This window comes from Martes martes (genome assembly GCF_963455335.1).
Source record: "Martes martes genome assembly, chromosome: 10".
NCBI lineage: Eukaryota > Metazoa > Chordata > Mammalia > Carnivora > Mustelidae > Martes > Martes martes.
Genome location: NC_137898.1, coordinates 51,176,153 through 51,191,477, shown reverse-complemented (window position 1 = coordinate 51,191,477; position 15,325 = coordinate 51,176,153). Strand labels below are relative to the sequence as shown.

Here is a 15,325-nt window from a genome sequence, read left to right as displayed (position 1 = left end):
TGGATAGTAGTGTCCTTTGTGGGCTCATCTATCTCTTTAATGTAAGTACTCTTTTATACTATACTGCTCCTAGGTGCTCACTGCTGCTTCCAAGGCATTTTTTTTGTTGATTCACTTCATTTCTTCACTTAATAAATTTGTTGAACACCTTAAATGCCAACCATCATGAGGAACTGGGAATAAAAATAGTAATAGTTACGGTCAATGAAGCTTAAAATCTAATTAACAGAAGAGATGGACATAATAAAATCTAATTAACAGAAGAGATGGACATAAACCAGTCTACAAATATGTAGTAAATGTTACAGGAAAAAAAAAACCCTGGAGATTATGAGAGTAATAGGAAGCCCTTCTTTAACTTGAATGATCAGTCAGGAAAGCCTTCTCTAAATGTTTAAGTGGAAACTCAAAGAATGTGAAGCTGTGAATCAGTTAACTCCAGTGGAGCTGTGGACAGAAGAGTGTTACAGGTAGAAAGTCACAGCATGGACAGTGGAGTAATTATGTTTGTTGTTGAAAGAACCTAAAGGCGGCTGATAAGGTGGGACAGTGGGAGGTGAGAAAGTTTCTTTAAATGAGATGAAATAGGTAGGGGCAAGATAATACAGACCCTTATACAGCCTTTGGGAAGTAGAGTAGAAAGCCATTAGGACGCCTAGGTGGCTCAGTTAGTCAACCATCTGCGTTCAGCTTGGGTCATGATCCCATGGTCCTGAGGCCAATTCCCACATCAGGCTCTTTGCTCAGCAGGGAGCCTGCTTCTCTCTCTGCCTGCTGCTCTCCCTGCTTTGTGCTCTCTCTCTCTCTCTCTGACAAATAAATTTTTTTTGAAAAAGGGTTTATTTATTTGACACAGAGAGGCAGAGCGAGATAGGAAACACAAGCAGAGGGAGTGGGAGAGGGAGAAGCAGGCCCCTGCTGAGCAGAGAGCCTGATGAAGGGCTCTATCCCAGGTCCCTGGGATCATGACCTGAGCCAAAGGCAGCCGCTTAACAACTGAGCCACCCAGGAGCCCCTGACGACAAAAAAAAAAAAAAAAAAAAAAAAAAAAAAAAAAAAAAAAAAAAAAAAATTAAAAATTAAAAAAAAATATATAGGCTTTTTTTTTTTTTTTAAGGGGGTTGGCTGTTAAAAGGGGAATGGTGGAGGTGGGGAGTACTTACATAAAGGAAGATGATAGTCGTTTGGATGAGGTTGACAGGTCCTGACATATTGAATTGGGATAAAAAAGAGGGAAGTATTAAAGATATCATTTAGGTATTAGACGTAAGTAACTGAGGTTAGTGATGAAAAAGGTGGGAAGAAGTGGTACAAGAAAGTAGTAACATAGCTTTTAGGGGAGAATATGCTTTGAACGTAATAAATTTGAGAAGCCTGTGAAGGTAGGGATGTTAAAGAAATCTCTTAAGAGTGAAGTGGACTGGAAATAATATATCTGACATAGTATTTAAAGACAGTGGTTGAATGAAATCAGCTGAGAAGTGTAAAAGATAGCCTATGACTGAGCAGTTACAGTTTAAATAGGATAAGAAACCAGCAAAGCAATCTGAGAAGGAACAGTGGTGTGTGAATTGCATAGTTAGAAGGGTGTTTCAAGAAAGTTATAGTGGTTAATGGTGTTTAGAGTACCAGAAAGGACAAATACCTATCATTCATCCACTTAACTACTCCCATTTGGGTCTTTACCCGTTACTTCTAGGTTAGAAGATTCTCCTTTTGATTCTCCCATACTGTGTCTACCTCTTCTACTGTACTTTACTGTAATTACTTGTTTGATTATCTTCACTGTCTTTCACATTAAACTCTTTTTTCCATGAGGTCATGGAACCTTATTGTTTTGTTTCAGCTTTGTATTCTCAGCTCCTGCCATGGGGTCATGCACCAGGAACATTTAAATAAACAATTTTGGGGGTGACTGAATTCCAGCTTCTAATGTAGAAGAAATTTTTTATATCCAAAGGAAAATTTTTGTTTCTAAGAATGTATGGAATATTTTTGTGGGGGAAAGTCTGTAAAGAAGAAACTAAAATAAAAATTACTATTGTTTATGTGAACATGTGCAGAAAAATACTAAAACTTGGGCAGAAAGGAAGAGATGACATAGGTGGTAGATATATTGGGGGAGAGAGAATGCAACTGTGAAAACATTCAAGAAGGGATATAACTTGAGTGTTTGGTAGTTTTTTAAAAAAAACAGAAGCAAATATGACAAGTTTAGGAATCATTAAATAACTTTTTTATACTGTTAATGAAAGTGTCCAGGGTCTGTAGTATAAACTGGAAAATAGAAAATATGTGAAGAATAGCCCCTTTATAATCCAACCGCCCAAGAGATAACTATATTAACATTTTGGGTGTATTTCTTTATTTTCTGTATATGCTACATCGGAATTTCATATAAATGTATTTATTAAATTATCAACATATAATTTGTATCCTACTTTTATTGTATGTTCAGAGCTATTGATTTTTAATTTTCTATTTAAATGTAACATGCATATGGGATAGTCATTGTAAGGGTACTGTTGATTAATTTTTACAAACTGAACACACTTCGGTAAAATAGGCACATTCCAAAATAAAACATTATTAGCACCTTGGAAACCACTTCCCAGACTATTAATTTCTACTGATTTAGTTTCTCTGGTCACTCAGTAGAACATCTCTATGGAGAAATTATTACTGAATTGGGGAAGTAGGTATTAAAGAGGATATTGTTCTTGAGCTGTTCATGTAAGTTAAGTGTAGGTAGGTTAAGAGTGCCAGTTAGGATAAATGGGAAGTGGAGCAGTATGAAATGAAGGCAAATGCAAACATCCAGAATATTTTAGGAGTTAGGTTATTAATTTTTTTTAGTTCATTGTCAGTGAGTGATGGGAAATAAGGCTTGGACCAACTTGTGGATGGTTAGCCTTTTGTGCCAGTCAAACAGTAGAACAGAGTACTGGGAATATTTATTTGCAGAAATTTAAAACCTATTTTTTTGTTTGTTTGTAGGCACACAAGTCTCTGAATTTTGTTTCAACACTGCTTCAGATTACTATGTCGGAACAACTGGATTTACCTGTGAGACAGGCAGGCAAGTTACTGAATTATTTTCTTGAGATTGTGTAAATCAGTTATTTAAAAGGTTCATAGTTGAATAGCAGAGGTATGTTGGGATGGCCCTTCAGTGATTTTCTTCCCTGAAAATCCGTTGCCCTCATGTGTTTACTATTAACAGCTAGTTCCTTGGTATTGGTGGCAGAGTTAAAGGAATGTGGTATTCCGCTGAATTAAAAGAGAAGCTGAAAAGAGAAATTGATAGGGTTTATTAAAAGATTCTTTGTAGCCCGGTGGATGATTCTAAGATACAAACCCCTTTGTTTATGCAGTTGCTCCTTAGAGCTTGTGCATTTACTGTTTCCATCCATTTAAAAAGTACTACATTGGCCGCCCCATCCATGACTGATACATTTTAAGGTCCACAGTGGGTGCCTGAAACTGTATAGAACTGATGCTATATGTACTGCATATTTTCCTATATGTACATACTTGTGATAAAATTTAATTTGTAAATTAGGCAAGTAAGAGTTTAGCCACAATAATTAATAATAAATTAGAATAGTTATAACAGGATACTATAATAAAAGGTATGTGAATGTGGTCTCTCTCTTAAAATATCTTATTTTACTGTACTCACTCTTGCGATAATGTGTAAAGATCAAATCCCTATGTAATGAGATGAGGTGAGATTAATGATGTAGGCATTTTGACATGGTCAAAATATATTCTGATAATATGTCAGAAAAGGTCATATGCTTCTTGACTGGGTGACCACGGGTAACGAAACCACGGAAAGTGAATCTGTGCATAAGGGGGCGACTACTGTATTTCTTAGTTCCAGTTTCAATAAGATATTGAGCAGTTCTCTCAGTACCAAATGGTCTGTGAAAATGTTGTGGGTTACTTCTCATATTATCTGTTGGTCTGCAAAATAATGGAATTCACATCTTCAGTGTCCTGTTACTTAATTTGCAGGTGTATTAATTTTGTTATAGGACATATAAAGTTAATAATAATTTCACCATTCTAGAAAAACCAGTTATGTTATGGTACTATTTCTTGCTGTTCTTTTTCTGTCCATCAGTTTTGTTAAAAAAATTTTTTTGCTTCATTTAATGTATAGTAAGCTGATCCCTTTTCTTTACATAGTGTTAGTCTTAAAATTTATTTCAGTGATTAAATAATTTACCATAATGTGCCATATGAAGTGAACCATTTTTCAAGTGTTAGCATTTAATCTTAGATTTGTTTCATTAACAGTTGTATTCACAGTACCTAAAATACTGCCTGACATACCAAACATACTCAGTAAATAAATGAATGCATATAAGTTTATTATTTTTTAAAATATTGGTATTATATAAGTAGCACAACAATGGAACATTTTTGGGGGCCTATGAAATTTCACTAGTAATTTCATTAGGCCCTGGTCAGCTGTTAAGTCTTTTTAAAAAATTTCTAATTAATAGAAAAAAGTTGCCTTTATTTTTTTTAATTTAATTTAATTTTTTCAGTGTTCCAAGATTCATTGTTTATGCGCCACACCCAGTGCTCCATGCAGTATGTGCCCTCCTTAATACCCACCACCAGGCTCACCTGTCCCCCCACACCCCCCAAAACCCTCAGTATGTTTTTCAGGCCACAGTCTCATGCTTCGTTTCCCCCGCGATGTCCCCCAATTCACTTTTCCTTTCCTTCTCCTAATGTCCTCCATGTTATTCCTTAACGCTCTACAAGTAAGTGAAACCATATGATAATTGACTCTCTCAGCTTGACTTATTTCACTCAGCGTAATTTCCTCCAGTCCATCCATATTGATACAGAATTTGGGTATTCATCCTTTCTGATGGAGGCGTAATATTCCATTGTATATATGGACCATATCTTCTTTATCCATTCGTCTGTTGAAGGGCATCTTGGCTCTTCCCACAGTTTTAGCAATTGTGGCCGTTGCTGCCATGAACATTGGGGTACATATGGCCCTTCTTTTCACTACATCTGAAAAGTTGCTTTTATGCATTTAACTGTCATTTCTCTTCTGCTAATGAAGTTGGCGTTTTCTTGTTTGGTTATTTTGTAGATAAGAGTCTTTGCCTCAGAAAAATACCATATGATTTCACTCATGTGGAATTTAAAAAACAAGACAGGTGAACATTTGAGGAAGGGAAGGAAAAACAAGGTGAAAATTGAGAGGGAGGCAAACCATAAGAGACACTGAACACTAGGAATAAACTTAGGGTTGTTGGAGGGAGGTGCATGGAGGGAAGGGATAATTGGGTGATGGGCATTAAGGAGGGCCCTTGATGTAATGAGCACTGAGTGTTATATACACCTGATAAGTCACTAAATTCTACTTCTGAAATGAATAAAATAATTGCCTTTTAATCTCAGATTTTTGCTAAGATGTTGAAAGGAGGAGGGACGACCTTAATTAACATTTTGAGACTTGATTTTGTGCATTAGCAAAATTAAATTATACTAGAAAGATGTGTAGTTAGTATGTACAAAACCAGAAGCAGCCAAACTGTGGAATTAGTCAAGAATTTTAAAATCTAATCATTACTTTACAAATACATTCTTTTAATAATTGAATGATACTCTTTAGTGTAGAGGTGATATGGCATATGGTGATGCCGTCTGCTAGACTTGAGAGATGCATTTGGTCTTTGTAGCAGAGTCCAAGCATCCTGGATGGAATAGACTTTGAATCACGGTATTCTTACAGTGCAGTTCTCACTTGTTTATGCGTTTTGGAGACCAAACAACTTAAAATACTGAATCATAATTATACAAATAAATATATATACCCATTCTTTTTTTTTTTTTTTTTCAGATTTTATTTATTTATTTGACAGACAGAGACACAGCACGAGAGGGAACACAAGCAGGGGGAGAGGAAGAGGGAGATGCAGACTTCCTGCTGAGCAGGGAGCTGGAATGTGGGGCTTGATCCCAGGACCCTGGGATTATGACCTGAGCTGAAGGCAGACGCTTAACGACTGAGCCACCCAGGCGCTCCTATATACCCATTCTTTTATGTGTTATGATAGAAAGAAATACTCAGAGGCTCTATGCAGAAGACGTAGGACTGTGTCACGTCTTAATTTTAATCTGTTCTGTTTTGGAGTTAGAGAATCAAAATTCTGGAAATAATACTAACCTAAAACATATTACATATACTGAGTATTCTTTACTGTAGAGGTAGTTTGTCTGAAAACTTTTGTTGAAGGGTATTTTAATGTGCAATCAATCTTTTTTGAGATACTATAAGGTGGAGTAGTATTTTGGGGGGGGGTAGTATTTTAATTCCCAAGGTAGAGCCAAGTAGAATATAAAAGTCATAGATATGGGGCGCCTGGGTGGCTCAGTGGGTTAAAGCTGCTGTCTTCAGCTCAGGTCATGATCCCAGCCTCCAGGGATCGAACCCCGTATCGGGCTCTCTGCTCAGCAGGGAGCCTGCTTCCTCCCTTCTCTCTCTGCCTGCCTCTCTGCCTACTTGTGATCTGTCTGTCAAATAAATAAATAAATAAAATTTAAAAAAAAAAAAAAAAAAAAAGTCATAGATATATGAGTTATGCTATTCAAATAGGTGTAATACTCCAGGTAAAAGTTAATTACTAATCAGAGAAGGGCTGGTGTTTTGTAGAATTTAGTAATTGATTAATTTTGAATAATTTCCATTTCCTATACATCATATACATTTGTGGTTGAGGATTCTTTTTCTCATTTGGGGGTAGAGGACTGGATAAAAAGCATTGTTAGCAATCTAGTTCATCTTGTGTTAACCAGCAGTATTCAAGATAGTGGTGTGATAGCTAACAGAAAAAGTAATCTGTAATTTTTGAACACAGCACATTTTCCCATAAAATAATATGAATTTGAAGTGGTTAATTGTGGTATATTAATGAGATGCTTAAATTTATAGACTAAAAATTTTTATGCTGTAATTTTCCTGTGATAAAAATAACAGCCTTTGTGTGTCTTAGTCAGTTTGGGCTCCTGTAACAGAAAATTATAGGCTGGATGATAGATATATTCCTCAAAGTTCTGGAGGCTGAGAAGTCCAAAATCAAGGAGCAAGCAGATTTGGTGTCTGATGAGGACCCACTTTCTGGTTCTTAGAGCCCAACATGTTGAGAGGAGAGGAACCTCTCTGGTGTTTCTCCTATAAAGGCATTAATCACAAAAGACCCCACCACTAATACCATCAAACTGGGGGGTTTGGGTTTCAGTATGAATTTGAGAGGGCCACAAATACTCCGTCTATAGCAGTGATATTAATTGTGGGGACAGTATAGTATGTATATGTAGTTTTGTCTTTAGAGGCTTCATTTGGAAAATTAATAGGGTTAAATCAATCCAAATAGCTTTTCTACAGAAAGCAGGATAAAAAGTATAAATGTGATGTAAAAAGTCTTAATAGTTTGTTTGTATAGTGTGTTTATTTGTAGAGTTTCTTAGGCTATATGTTTAATAATAACTTCAGGGGTGATTACTGTAGCTAAGAATTAAACTGTTTTGATTATCAACTTTGAAAATAATAAAATATGCAGTATTTTAAATGGAGGTGTGGACACTTAAAAGGGATATTCACAGTACTTTCACAGTAAACACTCTTTTGTCAAATTGATCTACATTTTAGGTGTTATCTATTTGAAAAATATGATAACACAGTATTGGCCTGATCGGGAAACAGCACCAGGGGATATATCCCCTTATACTATTCCAGAAGAAGATCGACATTGTATTCGAGAAAATATTGTAGAAGCTATTATCCACTCTCCTGAGCTCATCAGGTATATGTATATTTTAAAACTTACCCATTGTTTCAGGTACATAATTTGTGGAGTTTGGGAGGGAACAGCACAGTGGGTCCTTTCAGAACATAAAAACCTGTCGTTTTTACAGCAGTAAACTTAATAACAGGCAAATTCCTTTTTTATTTTCTTACTGTAGTTTTTATGTTTATAAAAACCAAGAACAACTTCTTTTATTTTTAAACCAAGAACTTCTAAACTTCTTCATGTGAAATTTATGAAACAGTGTGATCAGGTGAGAGGGGTTAAAGAAAACTGTAGAATGCTGACCTTTATATTATGTGGTCTTGATCACTAAAAGTTCTTATTTTTATATGATTTTGTAGAATTTTTTTTTAAGAATTGTATTTATTTATTTTAGATAGAGAGCAGAGGGGCAGAGGGGAGGAGAGGGACAAGCAGACTCTGCACTGAACATGAGCCTGATGCAAGGCTCAATCTCACAACCCTGAGATTAAGACCTGACCCAAAATCGAGGGTCAGATGCATAACTGACTGAGCCATCCAGACACCCCGATTTTGCAGACTTTTTAATGAAAATAGCTGTGTTTTAAATGAAACTCATCATTGATGATAGGGATGAAAAATAAGGAAAAATAAAATCATCTACATTTGTAACATTTGTTGGGTTTCTTTTAAATCAGTAGGAATGGGTAGTTTTTTCTCAGTGACTTATTTATTTTTACCTAACCAGCCATTTTCTTTGTGTGAGCAGAATTTTATCTAGGTACTATTTCTTTCTCCTTATTGTTTATTTTTTACTTTCAGGGTACAACTTACTACATGCATTCACCATATCATCAAACATGATTATCCAAGCCGCTGGACTGCCATTGTGGACAAAATTGGCTTTTATCTTCAGTCTGATAACAGTGCTTGTTGGCTAGGAATTCTTCTTTGCCTTTATCAGCTTGTGAAAAATTATGAGTAAGTGTCTCTCAATTCCTACAGAGATTTGAGAAGTAGGAAAAATTTGGAAATTTTAACGTATTTTGTTTGAACATTTAAAATTACATTTGGTATATAAAAATTAGTGAATTATATGTTGATTTTAATGCAGTATTTTCTTTTTAAAGTAGCACTCTTATTTTAATTCTTCAGTCACTTCTGTTGATTCGGCTGAGAAACTTGTTGTGCCCTTTTTTTCATATTATCTGTTTCCCTATTCAAAAACTGGGTTATCTCTAATTCCTCAATCAATATGGGCTCCTCAGTTTGTGCTGATAAAAGGCCTAAACATAAGCTTTTTTAAAATGTGAAGGGTATCAGAGTACTTTGAGCATTAGAGCTCCTTATTTAACTTCTGGCTTTCTGTGAATTTTTTATCTTAATTTGGGATCTTGATAAGTTTCAAGAACCTACTGTAATTCTTTAAGAAGGATATGTTGTAATTTCACATGATCAATTTTAATCATTGTGTTTTGAGGGATTCAGTCACCTGTTTCAGTGTTTGCATATTTGAGCAAATTATAGTTCATATAAGTAATTAGTATCAGTAAGAAAGATTTTAGGCCAAGGGATCATTTTAGATCTAGGTTTAGGGATGAGAAAAAAGATCTAACCTTGGAAGCTGAGGTATAGCATTAATAGTGGTACGCTATACATTGAAGGGATTATCTCAGTCGTGTAGTGGAAGTAATGAAATTTGTAGGCACTTGGAAGTTTTGATAACAGAAAATTTTGAGGAAGGCATGAGGAACACTTACACCATGATGGTGTCCTTATTTCCAGTCCTGACAGCTGCACAGATGCCATTGTGAGCCCGCTAATTCTGGGGCCTGTAGTTAGCCTCCGATACCCTTTTTGGGTCCCAACTAAAGTAGCTGATGAACTGCTGCTTTTCTTCTGAGCAGGAGAGAAGTATACCATTTACAGCATTGGTACTGGTGTTTTCTTGTGTTCCCACCAGCTACCCATCTTCCTGCTAAGGAATGTTCCAGCTGTTGCTCCAACTTCTATCAGAGTGCCAGTTGTTGTAGTTCTGGTAAGTGAGTGACTAAAATGAGAGAGAATAACAATAATAAGCTGTTATTGTCATTGAGGAGGTTAAGTCTCTCCTGTCCTATAATCTTAGCAGGAGAGAGTGTGACAGATTTTTTAAAATGGGAGACGTAGGAGGCTGCTACAATATTGGAATTCCAGTTCATTTTCATCCAACGTTCAATTGTGGAGCACAAGGTGTTCACAAGGGATCTGTGTGGACTGAAGCAGTTCTAAGAAAATTCATGGAGAAATTGGAAGTTGTGGTGGTCTTCAGGAGCATAGATCCTCAGGAAATGCTTGTCAGTTGAAAGAGCACAGTAGGAGCATTTGAAGAGGAAGGCATGTCACACCCTACGGAGTAGTATGAACAAAGAAAGGTACAGAGGTGGAAATGAGATGTTATCTTTAGTGGGTAGTGAGGAGACCACCAATGGTATGGATTATTTCTGTTTAGAGGCGGGGGATAAATTTGGAGCTGGTAAATTGGGACCATGTTAAAGACAGTTTTGAATGCTGTGATGGAGAATTTGGATGTAATCTTTTAGATACTAATGTACCATTGAAGATTTTTTTTTGTTTGTTTTTTTTTAATGGTAAAGTGATGGGCTAGTACTTAGGATTTCCTGTGAGCATGGCTCACCAGATTGACACATTGTAGCCTTGTGGTAGTCCGCTTTTATTAGTGTTACATTTTCGTGCTTTCAGGAACTTTCAGGTCTTAGGGGTTAGTAATTTGTTTCTTACCATAATTACTTTCATATACCAATTAGCGTAGATTAGCAGCTAGTACCACCTAATTTCAAGTCCTCTCCTGAATGTAGAGAGGGAGGTAGGAAAGAAGAATGTGTACTATGGACTGGATACTCAAACCCTTTTAATGTGGGTGATCATCTGTGTTGGGTAAATGGAGAGAAGCTCATAATACAGTTCTGCCTTTGTAGTTAAAAGGAAATACTGTCTATAATCACTGTAGTTTGTGTAATCAGATTGGAGACTGCAAATGGCTTCCTTTCATAAATTGTTAATTGTTTTTACTGACTGAAAGAACTGTACAGATGTTTTAAAATATATGCTAGGTGTAATTTCTCAGCATGTTAAAACAATATTTTAAATAATCTGTCAGTTAATTGTTCAATAGTCTCAATCATTATTAGAGCATTTGTTGTGGTGGGGTTTTTTGTTTTGTTTTGTTTTGTTTTAGATTTTTACTTATTTATTTGACAGAGATCACAAGTAGGCAGAGAGGCAGGCGGGGGTGTGGGGAAGCAGGCTCCTGCCGAGCAGGGAGCCCGATATGGGGCTCGATCCCAGGACCCTGAGATCATGACCTGAGCTGAAGGCAGAGGCTTTAATCCACTGAGCCATCCAGGCGCCCCTGTGGTGTGTTTTATTCTTGGCAATTTATTTCGGTTCTGTTTCCATCTAGTAGGGGAAAATAATCTAGCCTTTTTACCTTTACCTTTTTTTTTTTTTAAAGATTTTATTTATTTATTTTGGAGAGATAGCGTGTGTGAGTGGGGGTAAGGGCAGAGGGAGAATGAGAGAATCTTCAGTGGACGCCTGCTGAGTGCAGAGCCTGTCGTGGGGCCTGATCTTAGAACTCTTGAGATCACGACCCAAGCTGAAATCAAGAGTCAGGTGCCTAACCATCTGAGCCATCCAGGTGACCCTTACCTTTACCTTTTAAAAATGTGCTCACATACTCAATTCTTAAATATATTTTGTTCTTCAAGAAGGCTACCAATAGATAAAACTGGAATCTGGTAGGAAAAACCAATTAAAAAGCAGTTTAATCTAAAAAGATAAATTCAGTTTTTTAGAAAAATGACTTAACCACTAGTCTGTATTTTGTAAAGCTATTCTGCCTATCCACTCCTTAATAATAGAAGGTGGGGTGTCATTCCTATAGTTCTTTTTCTTTAAGATTTTATTTATTTATTAGAGAGAGAATCAGTGATGGGAATGGGGAGAGAGAGAGAGAAGCAGACTCCCTGCTGAGTAAGAAGCTGGGCTCTGGCCTCTCCCAGGACTTGGAGATCATGACCTGACCCAAGGGCAGATCTTAACCAACTGAACCATCCAGGTGTCCCCCTATAGTTCTAATCTGTTAATTTACTTGTTTAAGGTTTTTTTTTTTTCATTGAAGCATAGTTGACACAGTGTTTTTTAAATTGAAGTACAGTTTAATTAAAAATAAATCAACAGACCTTTTTAAATAATACTGTTAAAATGCTAAGAAATCTGTACATGGAAATTTCTCACTTAGAGGAGCAGTTCTTTACCCACATCCTTGGAGCAAATGTGATTCAGAATTCAGAAGTTTTTGGATTTTAGAAAGATAAGAAGGTTCACATAATAATACATGTTAAACACTCCTGTTGAAATTGAACCAACACCCAGTAGTCAGATGCATATTATCATATCTGCTATAAAATACATGAATATCCACTCCGGATGGGATAAATGAAGACCATAAATAACCTGTTGAAGTCAGGTTTTGTTACCAAATAGGTTACAAAAGAACTTCCTGTATATAAAGTGCTTATTTTCTGCTTTCTAGATGCCACTTCTGCCTTAATGCTTTTGGTATGTAAATAACCATACGGAGGGTAATAGATAATCAATTTTATATCAGTTACTTGCTAATATTTAAAAGCCAAGTCATTGTAGCTCCTCAGTTGTATAAGTATTCACAATTAGAGACTGTAGTGAAGTGGTTAAGAGGGCAGACCTTGGATCTTGACTGCTGAAGTTCATACCTAGAGGAGTATGTTGAGAAAGATACTGCTCTGTGCTTCAGTTTCCTCAAACTATTGAAGTGAGGATACTAAATGGAGCCTTGAGGATTTTTTTTTTTTTTTAAGATTTTATTTATTTGACAGAGAGAGAGTAGGCAGAGAGGCAGGCAGAGAGAGAGGAGGAAGCAGGCTACCTGCTGAACAGAGAGCCCGATGCGGGGCTCAATCCCAGGACCCTGGGATCGTGACCTGAGCTGAAGGCAGAGGCTTTAACCCACTGAGCCACCCAGGCGCCCCGGAGCCTTGAGGATTATTGACTTCATAATGAATGCTCAGAAAATTTTAGATACTTTATTATTTGAGGTTTTTCTTAGGTTGCTTTTGCTTGTGATATAGTTCCATTGTTGGTTTTTCCTTTTCTTTCTAGGAATCTAAAGTTGCTTAGGAAGTATTTGCTTAGATTTGTATGGACAAACAAGCAGTTTAATTTTGTATCTCATTCATATAAATGAAATTGTGATGTAAATTCTTACAGAATTAGTTTGTATTCCTACCCAAAGGTACAAGAAACCAGAGGAACGGAGTCCACTGGTAGCAGCAATGCAGCATTTCCTGCCAGTTCTAAAGGACCGTTTTATCCAGCTTCTTTCTGATCAGTCTGATCAATCTGTCCTCATCCAGAAGCAGATTTTCAAGATCTTCTATGCTCTTGTTCAGGTAATTTTTATATATAAAAGTCTTTCATTTGCTACATTAAAAGATAACAAAGAATTTCCATGTCTTAATAATAATTTCATTTGAAAATCTAGATTAAATGGATGATTTGCTAGTCATATATAAATTGCCAAAATTATGTGTGCATTAAAAGTCTAACGAAGCACACTTTCCTAAATACATAAACAAGTCCAATAAATCTTTAATTATAACTGGTCAGTCTTAAGTTCTCTTAAATCATCTGACACTATTTACAAAATTTTAGTAAAAAATTTTTATGCCTTTCACCTTAAGAATTCACAAGCCTGAAAATCAATTAGCAATAATCGCGCCTCGGATAAACCTCATTGGCTACGATACTGCCACTGTGTAAAGCTCACAAGTCTGAAAATCAATTACTGAAATTACAGTTTATAACTAGCATTAACCTGATGTGCCAAATATACATAGATTGTCCCAGTGATTACAAAACCTATTCCTAAACAAACAAACAAAACAAAACCTATTCCTAAGTTTAACAAAAATACTAGTACTGTGGCTTGGCTGGCACACAGTGATGGGCTTCATCATTTTTACATATTCTAAATCTTCCTGGGATAAAAGATATCCACTGAGGAAATGATTGTGTGTATTTTTTCAGTGGGATATAATTACTTAAATGAAACCGGTTTAGATCAAGATTAAAATTTTAGTTCTTTTTGTGCCATATAGCCATAGAAGGATTCATCTCATCTACTAGAACCTTTGGTTTCATTTATACACTTACTTTAACTTCAAAATCTCATTTAAATAGACCTGTGACTTCCACTAAGATTGTAACTGACTCACCATATTGTTTGGTTGGATTTTGCGTGTCTTTGCTAGATTAGTAAAGATAGTCTATTATCTCCCAGTCTTAATCAGAGGACACTTTAATGCCATTCCATTGGTTGCTTCTTATAGAATTTTTACAAGTGATTTGGGTATATAATATACTGTTTTTGTTTGCTTTTTAATTGGTAAGATTATAACTTTTAGATTAAGAATAAGTTATTTTTTTAAATTGTTCTAGGAAATAGGGCAAGATACTTATCTTCCCAACTAATTTTTTGATGCTAGCATACCCTGATATTCAGTATAGCCCTTTCCCACTTGTGAAAATAGATATTCTAAAGTCCCAAATAGGGTATTGATTTTATGAGCCTGTTGAGAAGATTTATCCAAGGAATGCAAGAGTGGATCAGTGGTTAAGAGATCAGTTTCTATGATTAACTCTTTTTTTTTTTTCTTTTGGTAGATTTTATTTATTTACTTGACACAGAGAGAGATCACAAGTGGGCAGAGAGGCAGGCAGAGAAAGTGGGGGAAGCAGGCTCCCCTCCGAGCAGAGAGCCCAATGCATGGCCCAGTCCCAGGACCCTGAGATCATGACCTGAGTCAAAGGCAGAGGCTCAACCTCCTGAGCCACCCAGGCGCCCCTATGATTAACTCGTAGAAGACCTGTAACCATCTCTAAGATTGCCAGATAAAGCATTTGATAACATTTAATAACCATTCCCACTTTAAAGAAACAAAAAACAAGCTGAGTGTCCTGGAATACAAATTTTCTTCACTTGATAAAAGACATTCGTTAGAAATCCACAATATCACTCTTAGGGTAAAAATAAGATGTATTCCCAGTAATTTGGGACTAAGACAAGGATGGTCACTGTCAGTGCCACAATTCTCGGTTGTGGATAACTGATCAAATCAGCCAGATAAGAAATTTGCTTGTGTACTAAAAATGGGAAATGTGGATTGAATGAAATACTTTGTGTAGGTTTTGTGAAGAGTTAAAGGAAGTGGGATTTTCTTTTGTAATGATTTTAAAGTATTGATTCTTGATTTTCATTTAGTATACACTACCATTGGAGCTGATAAACCAACAGAACCTGACAGAATGGATAGAAATTTTAAAGACTGTTGTGAACAGAGATGTACCAAATGTAAGTCTCTATGTGTTCTTATATTACTGAAATATCTAATTATCTTGGGAATTTTAACTGATAC

General features: G+C 36.1%; 1 protein-coding gene across 1 annotated transcript in view; it reads left to right on the top strand.

The window, feature by feature from the left end:
• The window catches only part of IPO7 (importin 7), a 59,109-nt gene that overhangs the window by 14,741 nt on the left and 29,043 nt on the right, over positions 1 to 15,325 (top strand). The window contains exons 2-6 of the mRNA XM_080815481.1: positions 2,998 to 3,079; positions 7,688 to 7,841; positions 8,631 to 8,789; positions 13,144 to 13,300; positions 15,172 to 15,261. Coding sequence (XP_080671607.1) covers positions 2,998 to 3,079; positions 7,688 to 7,841; positions 8,631 to 8,789; positions 13,144 to 13,300; positions 15,172 to 15,261 — 642 coding nt within the window. The remainder of the gene's footprint in view (positions 1 to 2,997; positions 3,080 to 7,687; positions 7,842 to 8,630; positions 8,790 to 13,143; positions 13,301 to 15,171; positions 15,262 to 15,325) is intronic.